We start from the raw sequence: 21,274 nt of genomic DNA, 5'->3' as shown, positions 1-21,274 counted from the left end.
ATCTTTCTTTTACCGGTGTATAGAATTAGTATCTACCATAGTCCTAGGAAAATCTAGGAGAGATAGGAATGTAGATGTTGAAGGAACCCCAAGATTTCTCATTTTCTTGGACAAGGATCTTGACTACCTGTGACAGATATCAGACTAAACTGTTTTTAACTGTCTCCAAAGATGGGAATTTCAAAATGTTCTCAAGAAAAATAATACATTATTCAACTGTTCTTACAGTTACAAAGTTTTCTTAGTATCTAGCCTACAGCTTGCTTGGAGTAAGTTAACACTATTATTTCTCATACTAACCTCAGTGAACCTGAAAAACAACTGACCACTGTCTCTATAAGGACTTCCTACACATTTGATTAACTGCTGTATTTAATACTTGGCCTTTTTTTCTTAGGCAGAACAAACTCCTCCTATTTCAACTTATAGGTTATCTTTCCTAAAACACTTTTTTGGATTCTTTCCAATTTCTTTGTATTTGGGCCTGGCTGCAAAGAGAGTAATTATCTCTGTTATCTCCATTATGTTGCTTCACACAACCCCCATGTGAATAGATTTCAAAGTGGCAATGTTTTGTTTGAAATGGCATCATGTTGTTAACTTGTACAACTCCTACTCCTTCTTCACTAGTTGTTTGCTGCATATGTATTCAATTTCTTCCTTTTGAATATAATTCTTGCATTTGTATTTATTGAATAATTTTTTGTTTATTTCCAATCATTTCACCAATCCAGAAAGATCACTCTGAATTGCAATTCAGTCCTATGTGCTTTATTCTCTTTCAGTTTCGTATTATTCACATATTTTCAAAGTGTCTTCTCTATACCTGATAGCCATTAATGAAAATGTGGAAAGGTACCAGACCTAAGCTGGATTCAGTTGACATGTCCTCCTAACTGACAACCAGTTACTCATGACTTCTCTTTAAGTGTTTTGAAAACATCTGTTCTCCCACTTTATAATAGATAAATCACATTTCTTCAGTTTGGACGTGAGAACATCCTGTGTGACTACATAAAAAATTCTGCCGAAGATATACCATACCAATTCTCTCTTCCCATACTCTGGACTAATTACTTTTGTGAGAAGGTAACTAGTTTGCTATTATATGATTTGTTGCGGAAACTTCCAGAGCAGCTGCTTCTTGTCACTGTGTTATTCTACAGATGGTCTTAGATTGATTGTGTAGTAATGAATTAAAAAAAGTACCTCTCTTGATACCAGGGTTTCACTGTTTTATGTTTCCTCATCTACAGCTTTAGCATTTTTTCAGTCTTATACCTCAACTGGTCTTCATGAGCTTTTGAAAATAATCACTAAAACGTGCAAGTGAACTGGCTAGTGTTTTAGGAATTTTATCAGATCTTGATGACATGAATACCCGGTTTAATTCCCTGTTTTTTGCTTTTCTGGCCTATATTCCTACCTCCATTTTTGTTATTAGTTGTTAGTTGTGTTAGGGATATGGTCACAGTGAACCTCTTTTTGTGAAGGCCAAAGCAAAAAATGTATATACAACTCCAGTCATTTGCAATCTACACAGCTGTAATGAGACATCTTGTTACTCTGCTTCTCCAAAAAAGACATCAAACAAATCTTTTTTCTTCATTTTCAAAGCAAAAAGCAAGGAATGGCAAGTTTTCCTTTCCATGGAAACTATCCAGGACCTGCTTTGATTGATCAAAGAAAAATTGTGAAACCTTGTCAAACCAAGAGCAAGTACTTCGTTTCCCAGCACCTCTCAAAATCAGAAAAGGAACAAGCTCCATTGTCTTTGAATGCATGGCTCCTTCTTGATCTGAAGGATCTGAATGAAGACTTCTGAAAAAAATGAAGAGTTATGTTCTTGAAGTAATGCAAATTTGTCATTGATTTATTTAACACAACTTGCAGATAATTACATGGAAATAAAGGAAGAAGTTATGATTTAAATTCAGTGTCCTATGACTGATTGACGGATGATTCAGCACATGGAGTGACATGTAGATTCAGGCCTAAGAATAGAAGTCCTGGAACAGACTTGCTTTCCCCGTGAACTTCTTTATTTCCACAAAAGGAACTCAAGATGGGTATCCCGGACAACTAGTATCTCAGCAGAGAAAGAATATGACAGACAGGACATGTGGCCAAACACTGCTTGAGTGTAAAAAGTGTTCATATGATATTTGTTAAGCTGTAGTTACATTTATTTTGGAAGAGAATTATATTTTATAGGCCTCTCATTGGGAGTATGCTTTCATAAAAGGGGTAAAGGCAAACGTCATGGAAATTATAATACATAAAAAAATGTTAAGTCCAATTTTGAGAGAATTTTGCAAGCATGCAAGTCTTGACTTGAATTAAGAAAAGGTTTTGAGCCAAATCTTTCATTTCTTGTGCCTCCAAAACTTCAGTTGGCAGCAGTGGAAATTCTGGATTGATGAATAAAACATTATCAGGTGCTTTGTTTGATCCCAACAGATCAAATGTTTGATTTTGGATTCTATTTTCTTTCCTATACACAAAAAAAATTCTGCTTAATGGAAATATATATAGAAGTCATACAGCATTCAAGAATATCTCTAAATTCATCTAAGTGTTAACTGAAGACTAGACAGACAACTGAATAAAAGTGCTTGACTCCTACTCCAATGCTAAAATGCTGACTTCAGACTCTTTTAAAAGATGTATCATTATTAAAAATTGTATTACCATTTTCCAAGAACTACTATAAAATAGAAAAGTGCTAAAATTAAGTAAAGGAACTAAAGACATATCTAATCTGTGACATGTTCAAGGAAAATAGCCAGATTAGAAAAGACCGTCTGAGCAATCTAGTAAAAAGTCTTGAATACTTGTTCCTTTCTTCATTAACTACTCTCAGCAGCAACATCCCTGCCAGATATTCAGGCACATGCTTCACTTTGAGCACTTATTTGCTGATTTAGGGCCCAAGGGTTTCAACCATAAAAGAGAAACTAAAACATAATTAAGTGCTATTTTATTGGGCCAGTAAGATAACTGCAACTTTAATAAATGCTTGTGTACAAACCATAACTTTTTAGCCTGCACTGACTTTTTAAAAAATAAGTTTTATAAAATATTCCATCATATAAATTACGCCCCTTGAATCTTCAGCAATGTCCTTGTCCTTGTCATTTAATTCAACATCCTTGTTCTAATCAAATACTTTTTACTTCAAGTAGTTCAGTTCTCTTTACCATGATGATAAATACACATTTTGCAACAGCTTACAATTTTCCTAAACTGAATAAATTTGTGGGGTGAGGAAATCTTTGTTTACAGTTTTTACAAAATGTAAATATTAGAATAACACTTTAATTTCTGCCATGTTTTGATCAATAGAGAGAATAAAAATGAAGCTTTTATTCTCATCATATTCTAAAAAATGAGCATAAGTTTTATGAACAATCAGAACTTCAAGCATTCAGGAATATCTCAGAGAATTCATATGTTTTAAAGGTGAGTTAACATTCGCAAAATTCTGATTGGAGTCGTTTGCTGAAACATGGGCATATTCAGCATCTTGTAGCGATTATTTCTACAGCATAATTGATAAATCTTATTAAAATTACAGGCATTACCCAATAAACCATCCTTGATTGCAGAAAAAGTATTGAAATTGCAAATGTATCCTGAAATATACATAACAGAAGTGTTAAGTTTTTATTAGAAAATCACATTTAGAAAAATAAAGAGTATGTATAACACTACATGACTTCTGTTTTTTGATTTAACTTCATACTCTCACTGTTTGGAGTTCCCTATTTTCTCAAAACAAAATGAAAACCACAGTGAATATATTTTTTGGAAAATATTTATTATAAAATGTACAGTATATTGACCTTAATATTATAAAACACTGTAATGTATCAGAGTCTTGTAAAGACCAATAATTTATAAAATGAGACCAAGTTCATTGTTTATCTTTCTAGTCTCATAGTCTGATTTAAAAATATATATAAAATATATAATGAATGACTTGACTGTAGTGTCCTTAGTAGCTGGAAAAGGTTTGTTCATATGTTAAGGTAACTAATGTCTGAATGTATTTTTATTAAAATAGATCACTCTTATTTGCTAGGTTAGTCTTTGATTTTGAAGTACTGATAGAAGAATGAACAGAAAGGTTAGTAATCATATTCTATAAGGCTAGATTATGTAAAAGCGCTGCAGGGTATAAAGAAAATTATGTTTTACTAAAGCACTTCTATCACTGCAGCTCATTTATTAACAGTTAATACTTCTTTGGTACTTTTAAGGTGCTTGTTAAAACAAGGAATAGCTTTGGACTATTGACAAGAATAGAGTACTTTAGGTCTCAGATGCTATTGGATAGCATGAAAAACCACACTATGCTGTCTTAACAATTTAAAGACCTTTTCCAACATGTTAGTCTCCTCAATTCCAGTATGTCTACTGCCTCCTTTTATTGCAGGGATGTACTACCGTATTGAGTACAAAAGCAATGCCCTTTGCATGAAAATAAGTTTTTTTTTCTGCCCTCAGCCTTCCTGGCTTTGTTACAAGCAGTACTTTCCTTGTTGCACTCGCTTGGCAGTGACTTGAACACTAGTATCCAACCAAAGGCATTTGTTTTAGTGTTAGAATATGTGTATGTAGGTTGTTTTCGAATCACTGCCTAGTATGTTTTTAGCAGTGCATTTATAGAAGCCTGCATCCCTTTGAGTAGACTGCTGGATGACTAATGACCCCTGAGGGTGGAGGAATTTGTTTCCATACAGACGGGATTGAGCTCCTGTTGTCAGATGTGATTTGTCTGGAAGCTCCCATGTTATTTCTGCTTTAGGAATCCCAATGGCCATGCAGTTCAGTTTTACTGAATTTCCAGGCCTGGCATAGATGACGGGTGCTGGCTCACTGGTGATCCGGGGAGGATAGGCTATCACGATGACAGGCACATTCATAACAGAAGTGCCATACTCCGTGGACACCTTGCACAGGTAAGTGCCCCTGTCAAATACAGAAGCCTCGCGGACTGTCAGTGAGCCATTCTCCAGCAGAGAAAAGCGACCCACAGCCTGGGGGGCATCCAGGACCATTCCATTGGGCAGCGTCCAGGAGATCTGCGCCCGCTGGTTTGGCTGGGTGATGCAATGGAGCTGCAGAGTTTCTCCATTGATGATGCTCACCAGGTTGTTGTACTGGTTGCTGATTTCTGGCCTGAGTCCCACCTTCAGGAAGACTACCCGTTCCACATAACCTCCTGGGTTTCTGGCTGTACAGCGGTAAGTCCCAGCATCCCCCGCAGAGAGGCTGCTGATGTGTAAGATCCCATCCCTCTTATGGTAAAATCTGTGGAGACGGCTGCCACTCAGCACTTCAGTGCCGTTGGGAAGGATCCAGCTTGTGCTGGGCTTGGGGTTCCCCTGGACTGAGCAGTTCAGATTGATGCTGTGCCCAGCAATGGCAGTGATCCTTTCACTGACAGGGTCTCTGAAGGAGGGTTTCTCCAAATGGTCTGTGATGAGGAGCTGCACAATCAGTCTCGCTTCCCCTCCTTCATTCCGTCCGATGCATATGAGCTGCACTGCATCTGTCTGCCTCACCTCTCTGATGTCCAAAGTACCATTGCGATGCACAGTGATCCTGTTCCCATAGTAGGGAGCTGGCAGGATTACTCCTTCTGGAAAAGCCCATAGGACCCGTGGAGCAGGGATGCCTTCAGCTTTGCAGTCAATAAGTTTCCGGCTATCCCTGATGGCTGTCTCCCTCACAGATGTTATTGCACTGGGATGACCATTGATTCTGGGAGGCTGAACATTAACATGGATCCAGACGATTTTCCGATCTTCTCCAGCGCTGTTCCGCACTACGCAAGTATAGTTACCACTGTCAGATCTTTGGGCCTTTTGGATGAGGAGGGTGCCATCCCTATATACCTGGTATTTGTCAGATAGGGCAGGAATGGGCCTGTTGGTTGGGGAGAGCCAAGTCACTTTGGGAGTGGGTTCTCCTTTGGCTTCACATGCTACTGTCACAACATCACCATAAGGTACATTAATAATGACGTATGTTTTGTTCCTGATAGTTGCAGGCTCGGCCACTACTTTGACCCGCACTTTCATCTCATCCTTCCCAATCTGGTTCTCAGCATAGCAGGTGTAGTCCCCTTCCTCTCTCAGTCCAACATCATTGAAATACAAGGTTCCATTATCGAAGACCACGTATCGCTTTGTCCGGCTGCCGCTGTCATCTGACTGCATGAAGGTATTGATCATGCTGCCATCTGGGAGACCCCAGGAGATCTCAGGATTTGGCAGACCTGTGGCTACACAGTCAACTTTCAGGTCCCCTCCGTACTTGACCTTATGGTTATTCTCACTCTTATGTTCTATTTTTGCTGGTTTCATCATCACATTCACTTTGAGGACCACGTAGTCATCCCCGATCTTATTGCGGGCCACACACAAATAGTCTCCTGCATCTTTATCTGTAACTGAATGGATAACCAAAGTCCCATTGCTGAATACTTTGATTCTAGTCTCCAAGCTACTGTAAAGAAAGAAAAAAGAACAGAACATGAGCTCCAAAATCACATTGTAGCTATTAATTATTGAGTGAAACCTGGGAAAAAAACCCAACAATATTGAAAAAAAGGAGAGGAGCATTGCTGTTGTTAGATAATTAGATGGTCTGAAACGTCCAAGATATTCTCCACCAAAAAGCAAACGGAAAAAAATAACTCTACTTATTTGTAACCAAGCAATTCTACTCTGTTGCATTCAATGACTTTAATGGTGTTCTTGACCAGTAAACAACCGTAAATACCAAATGGTGGTATTTTTTGCTCTTCTAACTGCATGTACAGTATTCTGTAACATTCAAATACAGCATCTCTGAACGACATATGCAACACAAACCTGTACGAACCATAACTATGGAGTATGGCACTTTGGTCCTCAGCTAAAAACAAATCAACATGAGCAACTTCCTCTGGTCTCAGGTAATCTTTAGAAAAATCACAAAGAAGCCAAACATTGCTAAGCTTTGAAATATGGAAAAAAATATTTTCAATGTGCTAAAAAGCTATTATACCTTTCCACTTCACTATGGAATTGGTGCATTGTGGTCAAAACTAATTTCCTCAGTAGCCCCAGCTTTCTCCCCAAAGAAGATCTGCTGTATTTGAAAAACAGCCCACATAAAGATCATGAGGGAAAATGAAAAATACCAGTATTTTGTTGCTATCAATATGAAGCATAAAATGAAATCTGGATTTTGTGCTATCTACAGGCTACCTAAATGTATTTTTTGTCAGTATGAAAAAAATGACGACTACATTCAGCTATCAAGAAAGTTGTTGATAAGTGTGCATTTTAATTTCAGTACATTTTTCATCTGTCTATAGTGCTCAAAAAGTGAGTAATGAATAATTTATAGAGCAGAAATTATGTTTTCAGCAAAGTCTTAGGACAGTTATTGTAGTTTTGGAGAAGTGATATTTTACTTGATATCATGAACATTGGAGAAGGTATTGTTTTAAGCATTTATACGCAACTGGGTTTACACAGACCTTATTGCAAGGTAACATTTATTTATACAACAATGTTAAAAAGATCATGCTTACTTAAATCATTATAAGATGATTTCTTTGCCCTTTATTTACAGTGTATAATGATTTGTACAACAGATAAACAAAATTCAGTGATCCCATTTCTCCTGAGGAAGAGCAGACATCTATGCAACTCTATGCAAACTAGGCACGTTGGAACAAGCAGTACACGAGTTGTATGTCTTAACTTTTGCCATTGCACTTTTTACTACATTTACAAGTGGCTGTAAAGGACAAATAGTGGCAGCTTATCCTAAACACCTGAAGCTGACTTTTCAAGAGTACTACTGTTTTCAAGAAAATTATGCTAAGTTATGACTTGGCTATCTTTTGACATAATTTCAAATTCTTCCATAAGGATTGGGGGCCTCATTCAAAACTCACAGAAGTCAATAATGAAACTTGTACAGATATGAATGTTCTTTTCTCTAAGTTCATCTAAACTGTAATTTAGCTGTGACACCTCAAATAGTAATTTACCTGTGTAGGGAATCAATCATCCTTTTGGAAGGCAACCTCCATAATATCCGAGGCCAGGGGTCACCAGAAGCACTACAGTCCAAATGCAGGATGCTGCCGTACGTTACATCTGTCCTCTGAGGAGAGCTCCCAGTGATCTTAGCATTAGAGGCATGCTTCTTCACATGGAGTTGTATTGTTCTCCTGGCAGCTCCCACCATGTTAGCAGCAATGCACTCGTAGGTCCCACTGTCCTTGGGGGAGACATTGCGAATATAAAGAGTTCCATTGGGAAAGACAAATAAATTCCCATTGACAAACTGCGAAGGTCGGATTTGTGTGCCATCAAAGACCACCCAGCGGATGCTGGGAGAAGGTGCTGCTTTGGCAGTGCAGTGGATGTTAATACTGCTACCAAGGGGCAAGGAAATGTTCTCTTGCTTATCCTGCTGGATGATGGGGGGTAAGGCTGCAATGTGCAGCCTCACTGCAATGCTGTCAGCTCCTGCAGCATTGCTTGCTACACATTTGTAAACTCCTCGGTCTGAAAAAGTTGCTTGCTTGATAGACAAGGTTCGATTTTCATGAAGCATTATCCTGCTTTCTGTGGTGGTGACTGTCTGCAAAATCTTTCTATCTGGGAAAATCCATGAAATATGTGGGCTTGGAGTCCCACTAGCCTGACATTCCATTGCTATGGTCTCTCCAAAATAGACCGTGACATCTCGGTAGCGGGAAAGTAAAATTTTGGGCTGGTAGGCTACAACTGTGAGCGCAATGATCATTTTATCTATGCCATGCAGGTTCTGAGCTGTGCACAAATACTGTCCACGATCCTGAAGTTGAACATTTCGGATAAGGAGGGTACCATTTTTCCAGACTTCAAACCTTTGTAACCTGGTGTTGGCTGTCATTAGAGCTCCTGGGAAGGTGAGAGGAAAGAAAGAAATGGAAAGTCAAAAGGTTTGTTTTTAAGACATACATCACTGCATTGAAAAATGCTTATGGAAGATTTTAGATTGATTTAACACAAACTACAACTTCAGATGGACCACATGACATCTTCTGACACTCTCCACAGCTTAAATTGGTCTTTGTTTCTATTGCAGAACTAACCATACTAGCTTGCAAGCCTGTACAGTGTGGGAACTTTTAAGGGCTTTATGCTTTAGGACTCCTCTTAAATCTTTACGTAGTTTCTCTTTTCCTTTTGCTTATGGAGATGACACACACATCAATATTTAAGGCAGCAATGTTAACAAACCCATACTCACAAGTCTTGTCATCATAAATTCTAACTGCTGTGAATAATCAGAGCTGGCTGCTATTCCTCCTTCAAAAAATAAACTCTTTAGGTGGTAGAGGTTTTCTTTTACTACAAGAAATGCTGCAAAGTCATTTTTACCTGTAATGATTAGTTGCAATTAGTGACATTTTATCTATAATGATTAAAAGAGAAATAAATTTTCTTCAGTGTTTTGGACTATTCCTGCAATCATGTTGCATTTCTATGCAACAACCATTTGTACCCTTAAAAAATTGTGTGGAGAAACACATTTTACTCTGTCTTACCTGTAGAGACTTTTGTCCAAGTAATAAAAGGCTTGGGTTCCCCTACTGCATCACAAGGGATAAAAGCATCTGTTTCGGCAAGGATGGAGATACTCTGAGACCCTTTTGTGATAATTTTAGGTCTTTCTCCGTGTATCCTGAAATTAGTGGAAGATTGAATTACAGTTGAATTGTGTGGCATAATGCCTCCCATATAAGGCACAGATGGAACTTTTTGATGACGATGATGGACATTTTTAAAAGGATGAACTGTAGTGAATATCTGTGGTTTTGTGCGCTGAGAGAGAAAGGCTGGAGGGGTAATCTTCAAAATCGCTGGTGGTGATGTGGTAGTTGTGGTGTGAGGCATTGGAGGCACTGGAATAGCTGTAGCTTTCTGCACTGTAATCCTAGTAGGGGAGACCTGGGCAACCTTCTTCTCATTTGTGTCTTTTGGGACTAGTTGACTAGGGACCGCTGGTTTAGGATGCTTACTTAAGTGAGGGAATAGCCTTGTTCTGTTGAAAAGGAATGGCATTCTGGAACTGGGATAATATGGGATCCCTTGACTTGGTAGTCTCCCTACTGTGCCTCTGTTATCTGGAACATAATTATTTCCAAAAAATCTTGAGTTAATATTGTATCTGTTCTGACCCTGAGTACCGAACTTGCTTGCAGTGAATGGATTTGTTTTGTGAAATGGGGAGGCTTGTGTTGGGGTAGTTGTTTCTCTATGAGAGGCAAAAGATTTTTTGTCCTGGATGGTATGTGCCGCATATGCTGTTATCTCTGGTTTGTTTGTGTAGTGAAGAGGCTGATGTGTTATAAAATAGCGAAATGAACCTTGTGTTACAATATATGGAGGCTTCACTGTGCCTCTTACTGGAACATGCTTTGGAGGCACAACAGGCAGTCTTTGGTTTAGACTTGGTATCATTCCAGTGGGTGGATGGGGAAGGTTTGGATTTAGCAGTAAACTGTTGTTTGACTTGCTACTATACATCTCTTTGAATTGCTCCGCTTTCGACTGTATGCTAATCCTGTTTTGGCTAGAGGAAGGAGTAGGGTGTACATTCCGTCCTGAGCTTACCACCATTTTGTCACCATCTGCTTCAACTTGTTTTGCTTCTGGAAACCTTTCTTGACTGAAGGCATTACTTTCCTCGGTGGTATAATGAAGAGAAGGATGTGAAGTGCTTGAAATGGAAGGGGGAAGAGTGGCAAGTTTTATAAACGGAATAAAGACAGTGGATGTAGTTGGAGGCTTTTCAGTTGTCTGCAAAGTGGGATCATGATGAAATACATGTGACATAGTTTCCTTTTTATCCAAGGAAGATGGCTTTGTCCCAGCCTGAGAAGCAACAGATTTCTTTGTTTCTCTAAGTGGAAAAGTCTGAGTTTCTGTCGTGCTGAAGGAGGAGGACAAAGTAATCATCTCATGCTGCTGAGGTGGCTCAGTTATTGCTGGTGTTTCTAAAGATACTGTGGGCTTCCATGGCTCTTTTGAAACTGAGAGGCCCTTAAAAACTCCCACTGTGCCAACAGGAATAATTAAGTCAGTCATAGTGGGATATATCAGCTGGAAAGTTCCAGCCGTTGTTTCATTAACCACAACTTCTGAGTCAAATAGGATAGGCGCTTCTTGAGATTCTGGTTTTGTAGATAGTATCAAGCTGTTCATACGCTCAGGAGAAGTTGTTGTGCTTGATTGTTCTGCCTTACTATGCATAGTTTTAGAATCTGCTTTAATGCCCTTCTCCTCAGATATATTGTCTAATGAGTGGTATGTTGGCACTTCACTTTGCTCTGGTTTCAGCGGTGCACTTGACTCTTTTGTGGGAACTGTGTCACGTACAACATATGATGATAAAATTGTAATAGGTGCAGTCACTGGAAGTGCCAAGGTTTCAGCAGCAGTAGAGAGTGTCACATGTTTTGCTTCAGGTGGAGAAGCAGTAGGCCTAAAGAAGGAAGTTGTGACCACCTCTCTGATTCTGGTAATTTTCTCTAAGACAACTGGATCAGTAACTAATGGAGGAGTGAATTCCATATGCTCCTCTTCCTTAGCCTGTACTTTGACATTGTTTTTAAGATCAGGAGTTTCAAGAGTTGCAGAAGAAGTTTTGGTCACAGCTTCAACTTCAGGTGTCCTTGGAATGACAGGCATTGCATCCGTGGTTAAAACAACAGGGGGGAAAGGCTTTGGTCTTTGCCGGATTCTGTTGGGCCTCAATCTTCTTCTCCCATAAGGCCTTTTTCTAGCATGCTGAGTAACAAGTGAAGGCATGGTCTTTCTATAGGGTGTTGTTGTTGTGGCCACAGTGGTGAATCTACTGATGAAAGAAGCAGTTTTTACCCCCTCTGCTGTTTTATGAAGAGCATTAGTGCTTGGCAAAATGAATGTGGGATCTGGTTTTGGAGTAGCCAGGTTTTTATGTTCTCCTCCCTGAAAACTCTCTGCATAACTGCTGGACATGCTTTCTTGAGTCACTGTATTCCTGTGGGTCTCAGGTTCTTCCTTGCTTTGAACCCTGAGGGATGTGACAGCTGGAAAACTTGTACTTAAGTCTGCCATTTTTGTCTGACCTGTGGATACTTCTTTGTGCTGGTCTATCAAGTCATTGCTCTTTTCTGTAACAAATGGAGAAACAGATGAAGGAATGCTAGTAGTGCCTGCAGAATCTGTTGGAATGATCTCATCCAACTGAGAAGGTCTTAAAATTATGGTGTCAACACTCATTGGGTCCACTTCATTTAACTTCACGCTTGTCTGCAAGATGCTATGAAGATCCACAGTCTGAGCTTCAGCTAGAACAGTAGCATCAAGTGGTAGCTCAGCAAAAGCAGAATTTTCCTCTGATGTAGAAGATACAGTTCTATCTACATTTTCCACTGTGAATGAACTGCTCTGAATCTTAGGAAAGTTTGTTACAATTTGTCTGGTTTGAGGCTCTTCAGTTAGAGCCTGGGTATTTTCTTTGACTACAGCTGAATTATCAGTCCTGACATCAAGATGCTGCTGGCCTTCGGGTTGCACAGTTGCAGACACAGGAGTCAAATATGGACCTGATACAGGGATTTCTACAGAGTATATACTTGCAGGTGTTTCTAAAGCCCTGTGGTCGGAGAAGGGTTCTGTTTCTGACCTTGTTAATATGGACTGGACTGAAAACGCTTTAGTGTTGTGGGAAACAGTGACTGAGAATGGCTCATCTTCACCCACAGGTGATGCATCAGCAGAGGAATCTACCACATCAGCTGCTGCCTCTGAAGGTGGAGGGCTGGCTACCGGATGAGGGACTGGAGTAGTTTTCTGCATGACTGATGGCAGTGCAGTTGTTAAAGAAATGGCTGTAGCTGTTGTTGTTCTAGGAAGATTCTTCCCACGGACCTTTGCCAAAATGTCAGCCCAATGCTGTGGATTAATCTGCTTGCTTGCCATATTAATTCTCCTTCGAGATTCAAACACCCTCCGGCCTTCAGCAACATTGCTGTCTTGGGTTCTATCAGTACTTTTCCAGATTTTCATTTTCCTTCTGCCTTTCTTCCCCTTTTTAATTTGAGCCTCTGGCACCTGGTCACTTTTTTGTTTAAAGGATATCTCCCGGTCTTTCAGGTGGTTCTTTCTTAGTGGGAACTCATCCACCTCTCCTGCCCCTGATCCCTCTCCATCATCTATGACCCGCCCTCTTGTTTTTGACGAACTTTTTGAGCCTGGGCGCTTTTTTAGCTTTACCCTTTTAAATGACCTGTCAGACACCATTTTATTTACTGTCACCCTTACAACAAACTGATCTGATCCCTGCTGATTGACAGCCACGCATCTGTAATGGCCACTATCACTGACGTGGCTTTTTGGAATAAGCAAAGTACCATTGTCCAACATATATCCTTTTGAAGAGTTTGATAAATCATTAAGTAGCTGGCTGTTTGGAAGAATCCAGCTCACCTGTGGCTCTGGGATGGCAACTGCATTGCACGGCAAAACTATTGGATCTCCAACATTTTTTTCAACTCTCACTACATCTGAATCAGCTACCTGAATAGCTGGAGGCTGCACTAGAAGTCTGTAAGCCATTATGTCCACATCATCTCTCACTTGGGCAATGCAGTGGTACAAACCACTGTCAGTGTAACTCACTGCTTTGATTATTAGCTGACCACTACTGAGAACGGAAAACCTGCTGTCTTTCTGATTAATTGGTGCCTGCAGTTTAGTCCCATCTGGAAAGAGCCACTGAACGGAGGGGCTCTCAGAGGCTTTCACACTGCAGCTCAGCTGACACTCTGACCCTTCCACCACACTCTGCGCTGTCCTTGTGCTCTGGTTTCGCTCTATCATTACCCAGCTTCTCTGCTGCCCGGTGTCTTTGGTATGAATTGTCTGAGAAAACACAGTAAAAAAAGATAGCACCACTTTTTTCCCTGTACTCTGGCGCCTGTTTAATTGGATGTTTATAAGAGGTTGCATCACCCAGGAAGGCTCAGCCAGTATTTGTGCTTTTACACCTGTGTAGTAAAGAGCATCATAATCTGAGCCTTGCCTGTACCGATAGCTTATTTTAGGGTCTTTGCTGAGCATAAGTTCCCTCTCTAATTTGACAGGTACTTCACTGTAATAAGCTATAAGCTTCCACAGTTTTTCATAGTTTTCTCGATTCATTGGACACTCAAAATCCAGTGAAATTGTAGCATTTATATCAATCTCCTGAGTCTGGATTTGATTCCACTGAATTTTGGTAGAGCCTGTTGGTTTTTTGATTTCACAGTTCAGGTGGACTACATTGCCATGCTCATCAGTCATATTTAGAGTAATGTTCCATGGAGAGGACTGAAGCTCTTCCAGAGGGAGTTCATAACTGTCACCATCTTCTTCATCTTGAGTGCTGCTATTGTGCCTCAGTGAGGACTGAATGACAGGATTCCTACAGGAAATATCTTTCAAGTTTTGAATATCTTCTTTCTGCAGCTGTTTCGGGCTGTTGCACTTAGGACAGAGCTGTCCCCCTTCATAGGCTTTGTCCTTTTTGCATTTTAAAACACCTGCAAAAAAAAAAAAAAAAAAGAAAGGAAAAAAAAAGGGGAAAACAAAAGATAGGTAAGCTGAAGAACTCTGTTCTAGAGTTAAGAGAACTCTCAAAAGTGTGAAATGGGCCGCACGAGGAACGCATTATGGCACATGACACATAAAGCGAGGCTTTTAAAATAGCACCTCTTTGTTTTCACAGTCGAATGGGTGCCTGATTCTCAAACTGACCACAATTTCTTCTGATTTCATGAGAGGATGGAATACTCCATCCTTCTGAAAATTAGATTCACTGCCTCTGAATAAAATGGCTTCAATAAAATTGAAGAGTTCAAAGCAACATTTTAGAAGTGAGTAAAAAGCTATGCTGTGTCAAAAAGTCTGCATCTGTACAGTGACAGCCTACCCATCTAACTTGTGGATCTAACGTGAAGAGGACTGGGTCTTCTCAGCTTTCAAAAATGCAGCATTTACCTGAGAAATGCTGGACTTCCTCATTAAATAATCCAGGAAGCTTTTTGTTTTTCTCTATTCATTAACAACAGTACTGGCAATACACAAAACATTCTACTGTAGGTACCAAAATCTACTGACTAGTTCCCGCACTTACAAGCTGTTTGTCAGCAGCAAAAAAAAAAAGAAAGTGCCACTTCTTCCCTGACCTCTGAAATAACTGTAAACTCTGTAATGATAAAATAAAAACTAAAACAGAGAAGAAGCACTAAGACAGGAAATTATAGCCTTGACTCCTCTTTTCTATCAATGCCAGAAAGACTCTTATCTGCAAAATAACAGTTATATATTTATTACACTGTTCTGCTCACTAGAATGTCGAATGTCACCTTACATACTTAGTTTGGAAACATGTTGTAAATAAAACATATTCCAGTTATTCTAGGAATAAGTGTCATGCTGATCACTCCTGAGGAATGAGGGATCTTTGAATGAATGAACAATATATGGGTAGGTTATAAGGCAGAATGCTAGGAGAAGGGGAAAAGAGTGGCAAAATTTCATACCATTTTTTAATTGAAAAATATATGCTTTGCCAGACTGACAAATCAATTTTCTTGAGAAGTTCTTACAAATGGAATATTTAACTGAACCAGTCTATCACTTGCAGATTCAAATATGATGTTTCAAAGATAAGGAAAGCACGCTTCATGACAGAACTGGCCCACAATCAACCTGGCAGTGGCCACACTGGTCTGAAGAACTTTAATGTGATCTATGAAACAGCACTTTTATAACTCTTATCTGGACAGAATTCCCAAAGAAGTTAATGTTGTAGTTATATAAAGATACAAAAGCAGTCATACATGAAAATGGCATGGATAAATTCTCTTCTCTTTCCAATAATCACTACTGTTGTAGTGTAAAAAGGGAATCTAATCGAACAAAAATGCTAACAAGCAACAATGCGCAAGGAAAGAAAGTTCATCTAATATTTCATTGTTACAACTTACAGTGCAACTTAAGTACACAATACACATACTCATTTGGATCAAGGAGAGTATATAAAAATATTAAAATGTACGTTAGAAAAAATATCAAAGTTAGATGCCTCAAGTAACAGTTCAGTCAGGAACACTGACTACACATTCAAATATCACGCACTCTTAAAAGTATTGTCCTATAGCTAAGTGCAAGACTGCGATGAATTACATATTCTATGATGACAAGACCCACCATCATCCACCATATGTGCTCCAAATCATTATATAAATCTTGTGACTCCAGCACTCGTTTGAGAGATCTTCAGTTGCAATTAAATGACAATTCCCTCTTAATATTTTAGCAGCAGCTCTGCTGTAACACCAGTCCCTCTGGCCTACTATAGTAAGCACTTAGCTACCCGAGATGGGGCATTGGTGAACTGAGATGCCCAAATCGAAAACCGACATTCAAAAAACCCCTCATTTAGTATATTCCTGATATAGAGGCGTTATAAAACTGTTTTGGTTTTTTTCTTTGCTTCTAGTATTTTGCTTCTGCACATGGCCAGAAGTGTTTCAGCCTAAGCAGTGTGGTACTTATCTCACATCTAAGCCTGACAGAAGATAGACCAGTTATTCTAGGAAAAAAATTGCAGGATTGTAGGTGTTCTCTGAAAATACTTAAAATAGATTTGCTCCATCATAAGAGGAAGATGTGGTGAATGAAGAAACACAGATAGACATGAAGAATGCATGAATATTATGTAACAGCCTTAACGTTAATAGCATCAAAGTTAAAGGACTCATCCAGGAATTTGGAAACCTGATTTCCATTCCTTCCTTAGCCAAACAAGTTCAAATCCAATGTTCCCACCTTCCACGAGAGCACATAATTACTAGCGTTGTTGGTTGAGGACAATTGCCAGCCCTTAGTCAAAGGTGTTCTGCTGTGAAAAGGAACACACTAACAGGTTATAACCTATTTCCTCCTTCCAATTATAAACTTTACTATCACTTTTTGCGTCTTGAATGTAACAGCTAATTCCTTTGTTGTCGAATACAGATTTTCAGCTAGTGACACACAACTGCTTCCTCTTTACAGTGCTTTTTAAATACATGCATTTATAGAATGGTAACGGAACATAATAGTGTACATAGACATCATATAAGTAACAATACTCAGGAAATAACAAAACCATCCATATGCAGAACAGGAAAAAAAGGATCTAACATTATGAGTTGAAGTAGCATTGGTATTTTTGCTCTTACCTCCGGAAACTTCATTCCATTCAAGGAGCCACTTTAAACTGCAGTCACAGGCCCACGGATTCCCATGAAGGTAAAGGTTTTCCAGCAGCGGCATGCCTTGAAACATCCCTGCAGGCAAGGTCCTAAGAGCATTTTCAGACAGGTAGAGATGTCTTACTGTTGACAGTTTGAAATAATCAAGGACCATAAATGTTGAAAAGGTGTTGGGGTGAAGCTGCTGGAGCAAATTTCCTTCTAAGTGGACCAGTCTCAGAGAAGTTAATCCATTAAAAGCATTTGGATGAATAAACTCGATTCTGTTGTGGTCCATGTGCAGTCTCATTAAGCTTGAAAGTCCTTGGAGGGTTTGGCCAGTTATGACTTTCAATTTATTGTAACTAATTTTGAAAACCTAAAAAAAAAAAAAGAATAAGAGATTAATTTCGGTTTTTGATCTAAATCTAAACAGAATAGCAAGCATGCAGAAGTTTTCCCCCTGCATTCAAATATCCTTTGCACCACTGAAAAATGCTATGCTGGTCAAAGAGGGAGAATACAACTGAATATTAGTTGGCATTATCAAATATGACATAGGCATAGTTAACACATCTCCAGTGTATTTGGGGGGAAAATGGTATCTTAATCCTAAGAAAGGCACTACAAAAACCGCTTATTATTGTCTTCTGTTATTCATGGAAGTTATGAAATTTAGGAAGACCTTAGCATTACCTGTAGAGACATGAGATCTTTCAAAGCACCGTTAGGTATATTCTGAATGTCATTTCCATGTATCATGAGCAATTCCAGTTTCGTAAGTCCTGCAAAGGAGTTTTCGAATATAGACTGTATACTGTTAAACCTGGAAAAAAATCACATGTGCAGTTACATTTTATGCACTGACTGTCATGGACTGCAAATGTAAAATTAGTATAACCTAACTTTCAGGAAACATTGGCAGGATCTTAATGCAGTGTCAAAGGGCCAGAAGTTACTGAAACATTTTTACAAGGCCAAGTATACTTAGTTCATGTTTATATTAAGATTTCTTTTAACTCAATTTGTGGCACTTTAGCTATAATTTAGGAGTAAGAGTAATAAATAGGCGTTTAAGTTCTAATAGCTGTCAGTATGTTTTTCCATGCAGCTCAGTTTATGGCATGGTAATAAATTAATGGCCTGTAGCCAACCAGTGATGCTATGGAGCCTGGCAAACTAGACGGGCTGCAGTGTTGCCAAAACAGCATCTAACAATAAATGAATAAAGATTTGGAGAGAGGACATTAAAGATGGATATCTCCCAAACAGCACAAGAAGCAGGAAGTCACATCCTGCTTCACTTACTGTTACAACATGTAATTGGCTACATCAACTAATTACATAAGATGTAAGAACTGACCTTCCAATTGTATAATTTGAAACTCCTTTTACAGAAGGAATACAGAAAATCTACCTTTTGAAAACAATTCAATTTCACTTTGGACAAATAAGTCAGGTTTTATATGCCAATATGGAAGCCTTAAGTTTGGCGGCCTAGCTCTACATTTGGGTTTTTCCATATGTAGACATAAAATTAAACGTGTGAGCTAATCTGGGCATGAAGTCTCTAAAGTAAGCATTGAATTTTAAAGATTTTTCCCGTTTTTTAACACTTTCTAGAAAGCAAGGGAAGAGACAATGAGAAATTAAAATACTTTGAATATGGAGGAAATACTTTTAGATCCTCACCATGCTATCTATCTGAAGATTCTGAATTTTCTAAAAATTTAGGCTACTGTTTTGATATTTTTAGTCCTACTATAGATCTACTAGGCTTATAGCAGTCATCCTATTAAATTCCCCTATTTTATCATCAGCTCTTCTAAAAAATATGAACTTCTCTAAATAAGAAATTTTCCTAAATTATTTCCAGTTAGGAAAATAATCTTTACCTCCTAAATATATAGCATCTTAAAATAAAAATATGGTAAAAGCTCTTTTCCAAAATGAAAGAAATGCAACATCAGATAGTTAAGACTATTTCTTCCTGGGAAAGGACACAACTCAGACAATGTCATTTGTAGTGATGAAATACAAAGATAGGAAAGGGCTTCTATGCTAGCAGTATCAAACAATGTACTTTTATTAAAAAACAGCCCAAACGCCTAAATAACTTAGAAGCCTGCATCCCATTTTCAAAAGCAATTTAGGGATGGAATTTGCCCCAGAATGTTGACGTATGGGGGAGAGGTGACTGTGAATATGTGTGAGTTTGAATGTGGGAGGAGAGGGAGGCATTTCTGACTCAAAAATGGCATGAAAGTACAGATTGCTGTAATACAGATTTGCTGAATACAAGGGCATTTTGAGACTAAAATCAGGCTTTAGGTGGATAAAGTACTGGTGGATAGACATTTTAACTGCAGAGAAGCAAAAAAAAATCAAGGTCCTTACTGTCAGTCATCGCATGATCAATCGCAGCTGACAGGCCTTGGGGCGGTCAGGGTGAGTTCATACCAGGTAGTGAGGCAGCTCTGACATCAAGCAGACGAGGACTGTGACTCTTGCACCACGCCACGTCACATAATGACCCTAGGCAACACTTTTGTGATATGCAGCCTACCAACTGTCCCTGCCTTCTCGTCTCACAATCTGACAGATAGATGTGAGTTGGCAATACCCTGGCAGAGGAAAGTGAGTTGGAGCCTGAGCAATCTCTCCCCAAAACATTGGTGTCTGCTTATATTGCGCTTAAGTTCCTCGAAAACAAACGAAACTCCAAATGCAATGGAATGGCTTTGTTTTTACTGTATTGCTTTAAGATATGCTATATCTCATTGTTCTCCAAAATGCTACCTGGCCACATTATAGAATTTTACTCCTACTATATTTTTTTACATCAGGTATAACATTCAACATTTAGTAGAAATCCCATAGCGGGTTTAATTCAATATAGTATTTTATACACTATAAAAGACTACACGTACTATTTGCCAAGAAGAACTGACACCATGCTATAAATATTTATTTGAAAATAATAGTAACTTTTCGTTGAAACACGAGGACTACACTAAAACTTTCTCCATGCCAGTAATGGTAGCGTTTGAAATACAGCGCCTGCAAGTCACCACCCATCTCTGCAATTCTACTTAAAAAGCACACGCAGAGATCCCGGCGCGCCGCACGTGTGTGAAGCATTCCAGGATTCCGCACCAAGAACATAAAACTGTTTGCTACAAACTGCCATACAAACCCAAAATTGATTCTTTCCACATGTTTCGAAATCCTTGCCGGCACGGCTGCTAAGGACCGAAAGGTGCAGTGGACTTCGGTGGGGAGGTAGCAGGCGCAGGGGTGGGGGCAGGCCAGGGCGCCCGGCGGCAGCCCCAGCCCCAGGATCAGCACCACGGAGAGTGCCCCCGCCGCCGCCCGCTCCCCCATCTTGTCGCCTCCCCTCGCCTCGCTCCTCCTGGGTCGTCCGGGGGAAACATGGGGGGGGGGGGGGAGGAAAAAAGGGAGAAGAGACGGTGATTTTTTTAAGCCTTTTAAAAAGCTTTATACAGCTAGCGATGCTCTGCAGCGTCCCAGAAGGTCTGTAGGCAATCAAGGCAAAGTTCAGTCGGAAAGAGGTTTTCTTTCTTCCAAGTCATTTGCTACCTCAAAGTTAACTTTCCCCCCATAATTCACTTCCACTATTCTACTACATACCTATTCTACTAAAGTTATGCTGTCTCCCTGCGGTGATGAATTTTGTAGGTTTGTTCTATAGCCAAGGGTAGTACTTGTCTCACCTAAAAACCAGAAAACTTCAAGGGAAGCATCTGCTTCAAGCAAATTGCCATGGCTCCCTCTACAGTCAACGGAAGAAAAAAAAAGCTACCCATAGTCACTTGAAGGTGAATAATATCGGGTATCTATCTACCTGATGGGATACCCAGAAATAGTACCAATCAGCCTCATTAGGTCCCTAATTAGCTAACTCACCTAGCCCAGCTACCTAAT

At 39.4% G+C, this 21,274-nt stretch overlaps 1 protein-coding gene across 3 annotated transcripts; it reads right to left on the bottom strand.

Moving 5' to 3' along the window:
* Positions 1-3,808: 3,808 nt before the first annotated feature.
* MXRA5 (matrix remodeling associated 5) lies at positions 3,809-20,713 on the bottom strand. Of its 3 annotated transcripts, none has more exons than XM_076358092.1 (6): positions 20,526-20,713; positions 18,026-18,155; positions 17,318-17,708; positions 9,608-14,629; positions 8,057-8,957; positions 3,809-6,516 (listed from the first exon to the last, which is right to left on the bottom strand). In XM_076358092.1, the coding sequence occupies exons 1-6, from the start codon at positions 20,711-20,713 to the stop codon at positions 4,605-4,607; spliced, it is 8,544 nt and encodes a 2,847-aa protein (XP_076214207.1). In that variant the 3' UTR covers positions 3,809-4,604. The 3 variants fall into 3 exon arrangements, with proteins under 3 accessions (XP_076214207.1, XP_076214215.1, XP_076214223.1); XM_076358100.1 differs by having other exon boundaries at positions 3,809-6,513; XM_076358108.1 differs by lacking the exon at positions 20,526-20,713 and adding an exon at positions 19,727-19,883.
* Between the last annotated feature and the right edge of the window lie 561 nt (positions 20,714-21,274).

This window comes from Aptenodytes patagonicus, chromosome 1 (assembly GCF_965638725.1).
Source record: "Aptenodytes patagonicus chromosome 1, bAptPat1.pri.cur, whole genome shotgun sequence".
In the NCBI taxonomy this organism is placed as follows: domain Eukaryota; kingdom Metazoa; phylum Chordata; class Aves; order Sphenisciformes; family Spheniscidae; genus Aptenodytes; species Aptenodytes patagonicus.
Note: the sequence above shows the minus strand (reverse complement) of the source record. Positions and strands in the feature narration are given on the sequence as shown.

Coding starts and splice junctions, on each gene's coding strand:
- MXRA5 (XM_076358092.1), bottom strand. CDS start 20,713: ATGGGGGAGCGGGCGGCGGCGGGGGCACTCTCCGTGGTGCTGATCCTG. Junction 17,709..18,025: donor AAGATCTCATGTCTCTACAG/GTAATGCTAAGG, acceptor TTTTTTTTTTAG/GTTTTCAAAATTAGTTACAA. Junction 14,630..17,317: donor ATGGAATGAAGTTTCCGGAG/GTAAGAGCAAAA, acceptor TTTTTTTTGCAG/GTGTTTTAAAATGCAAAAAG.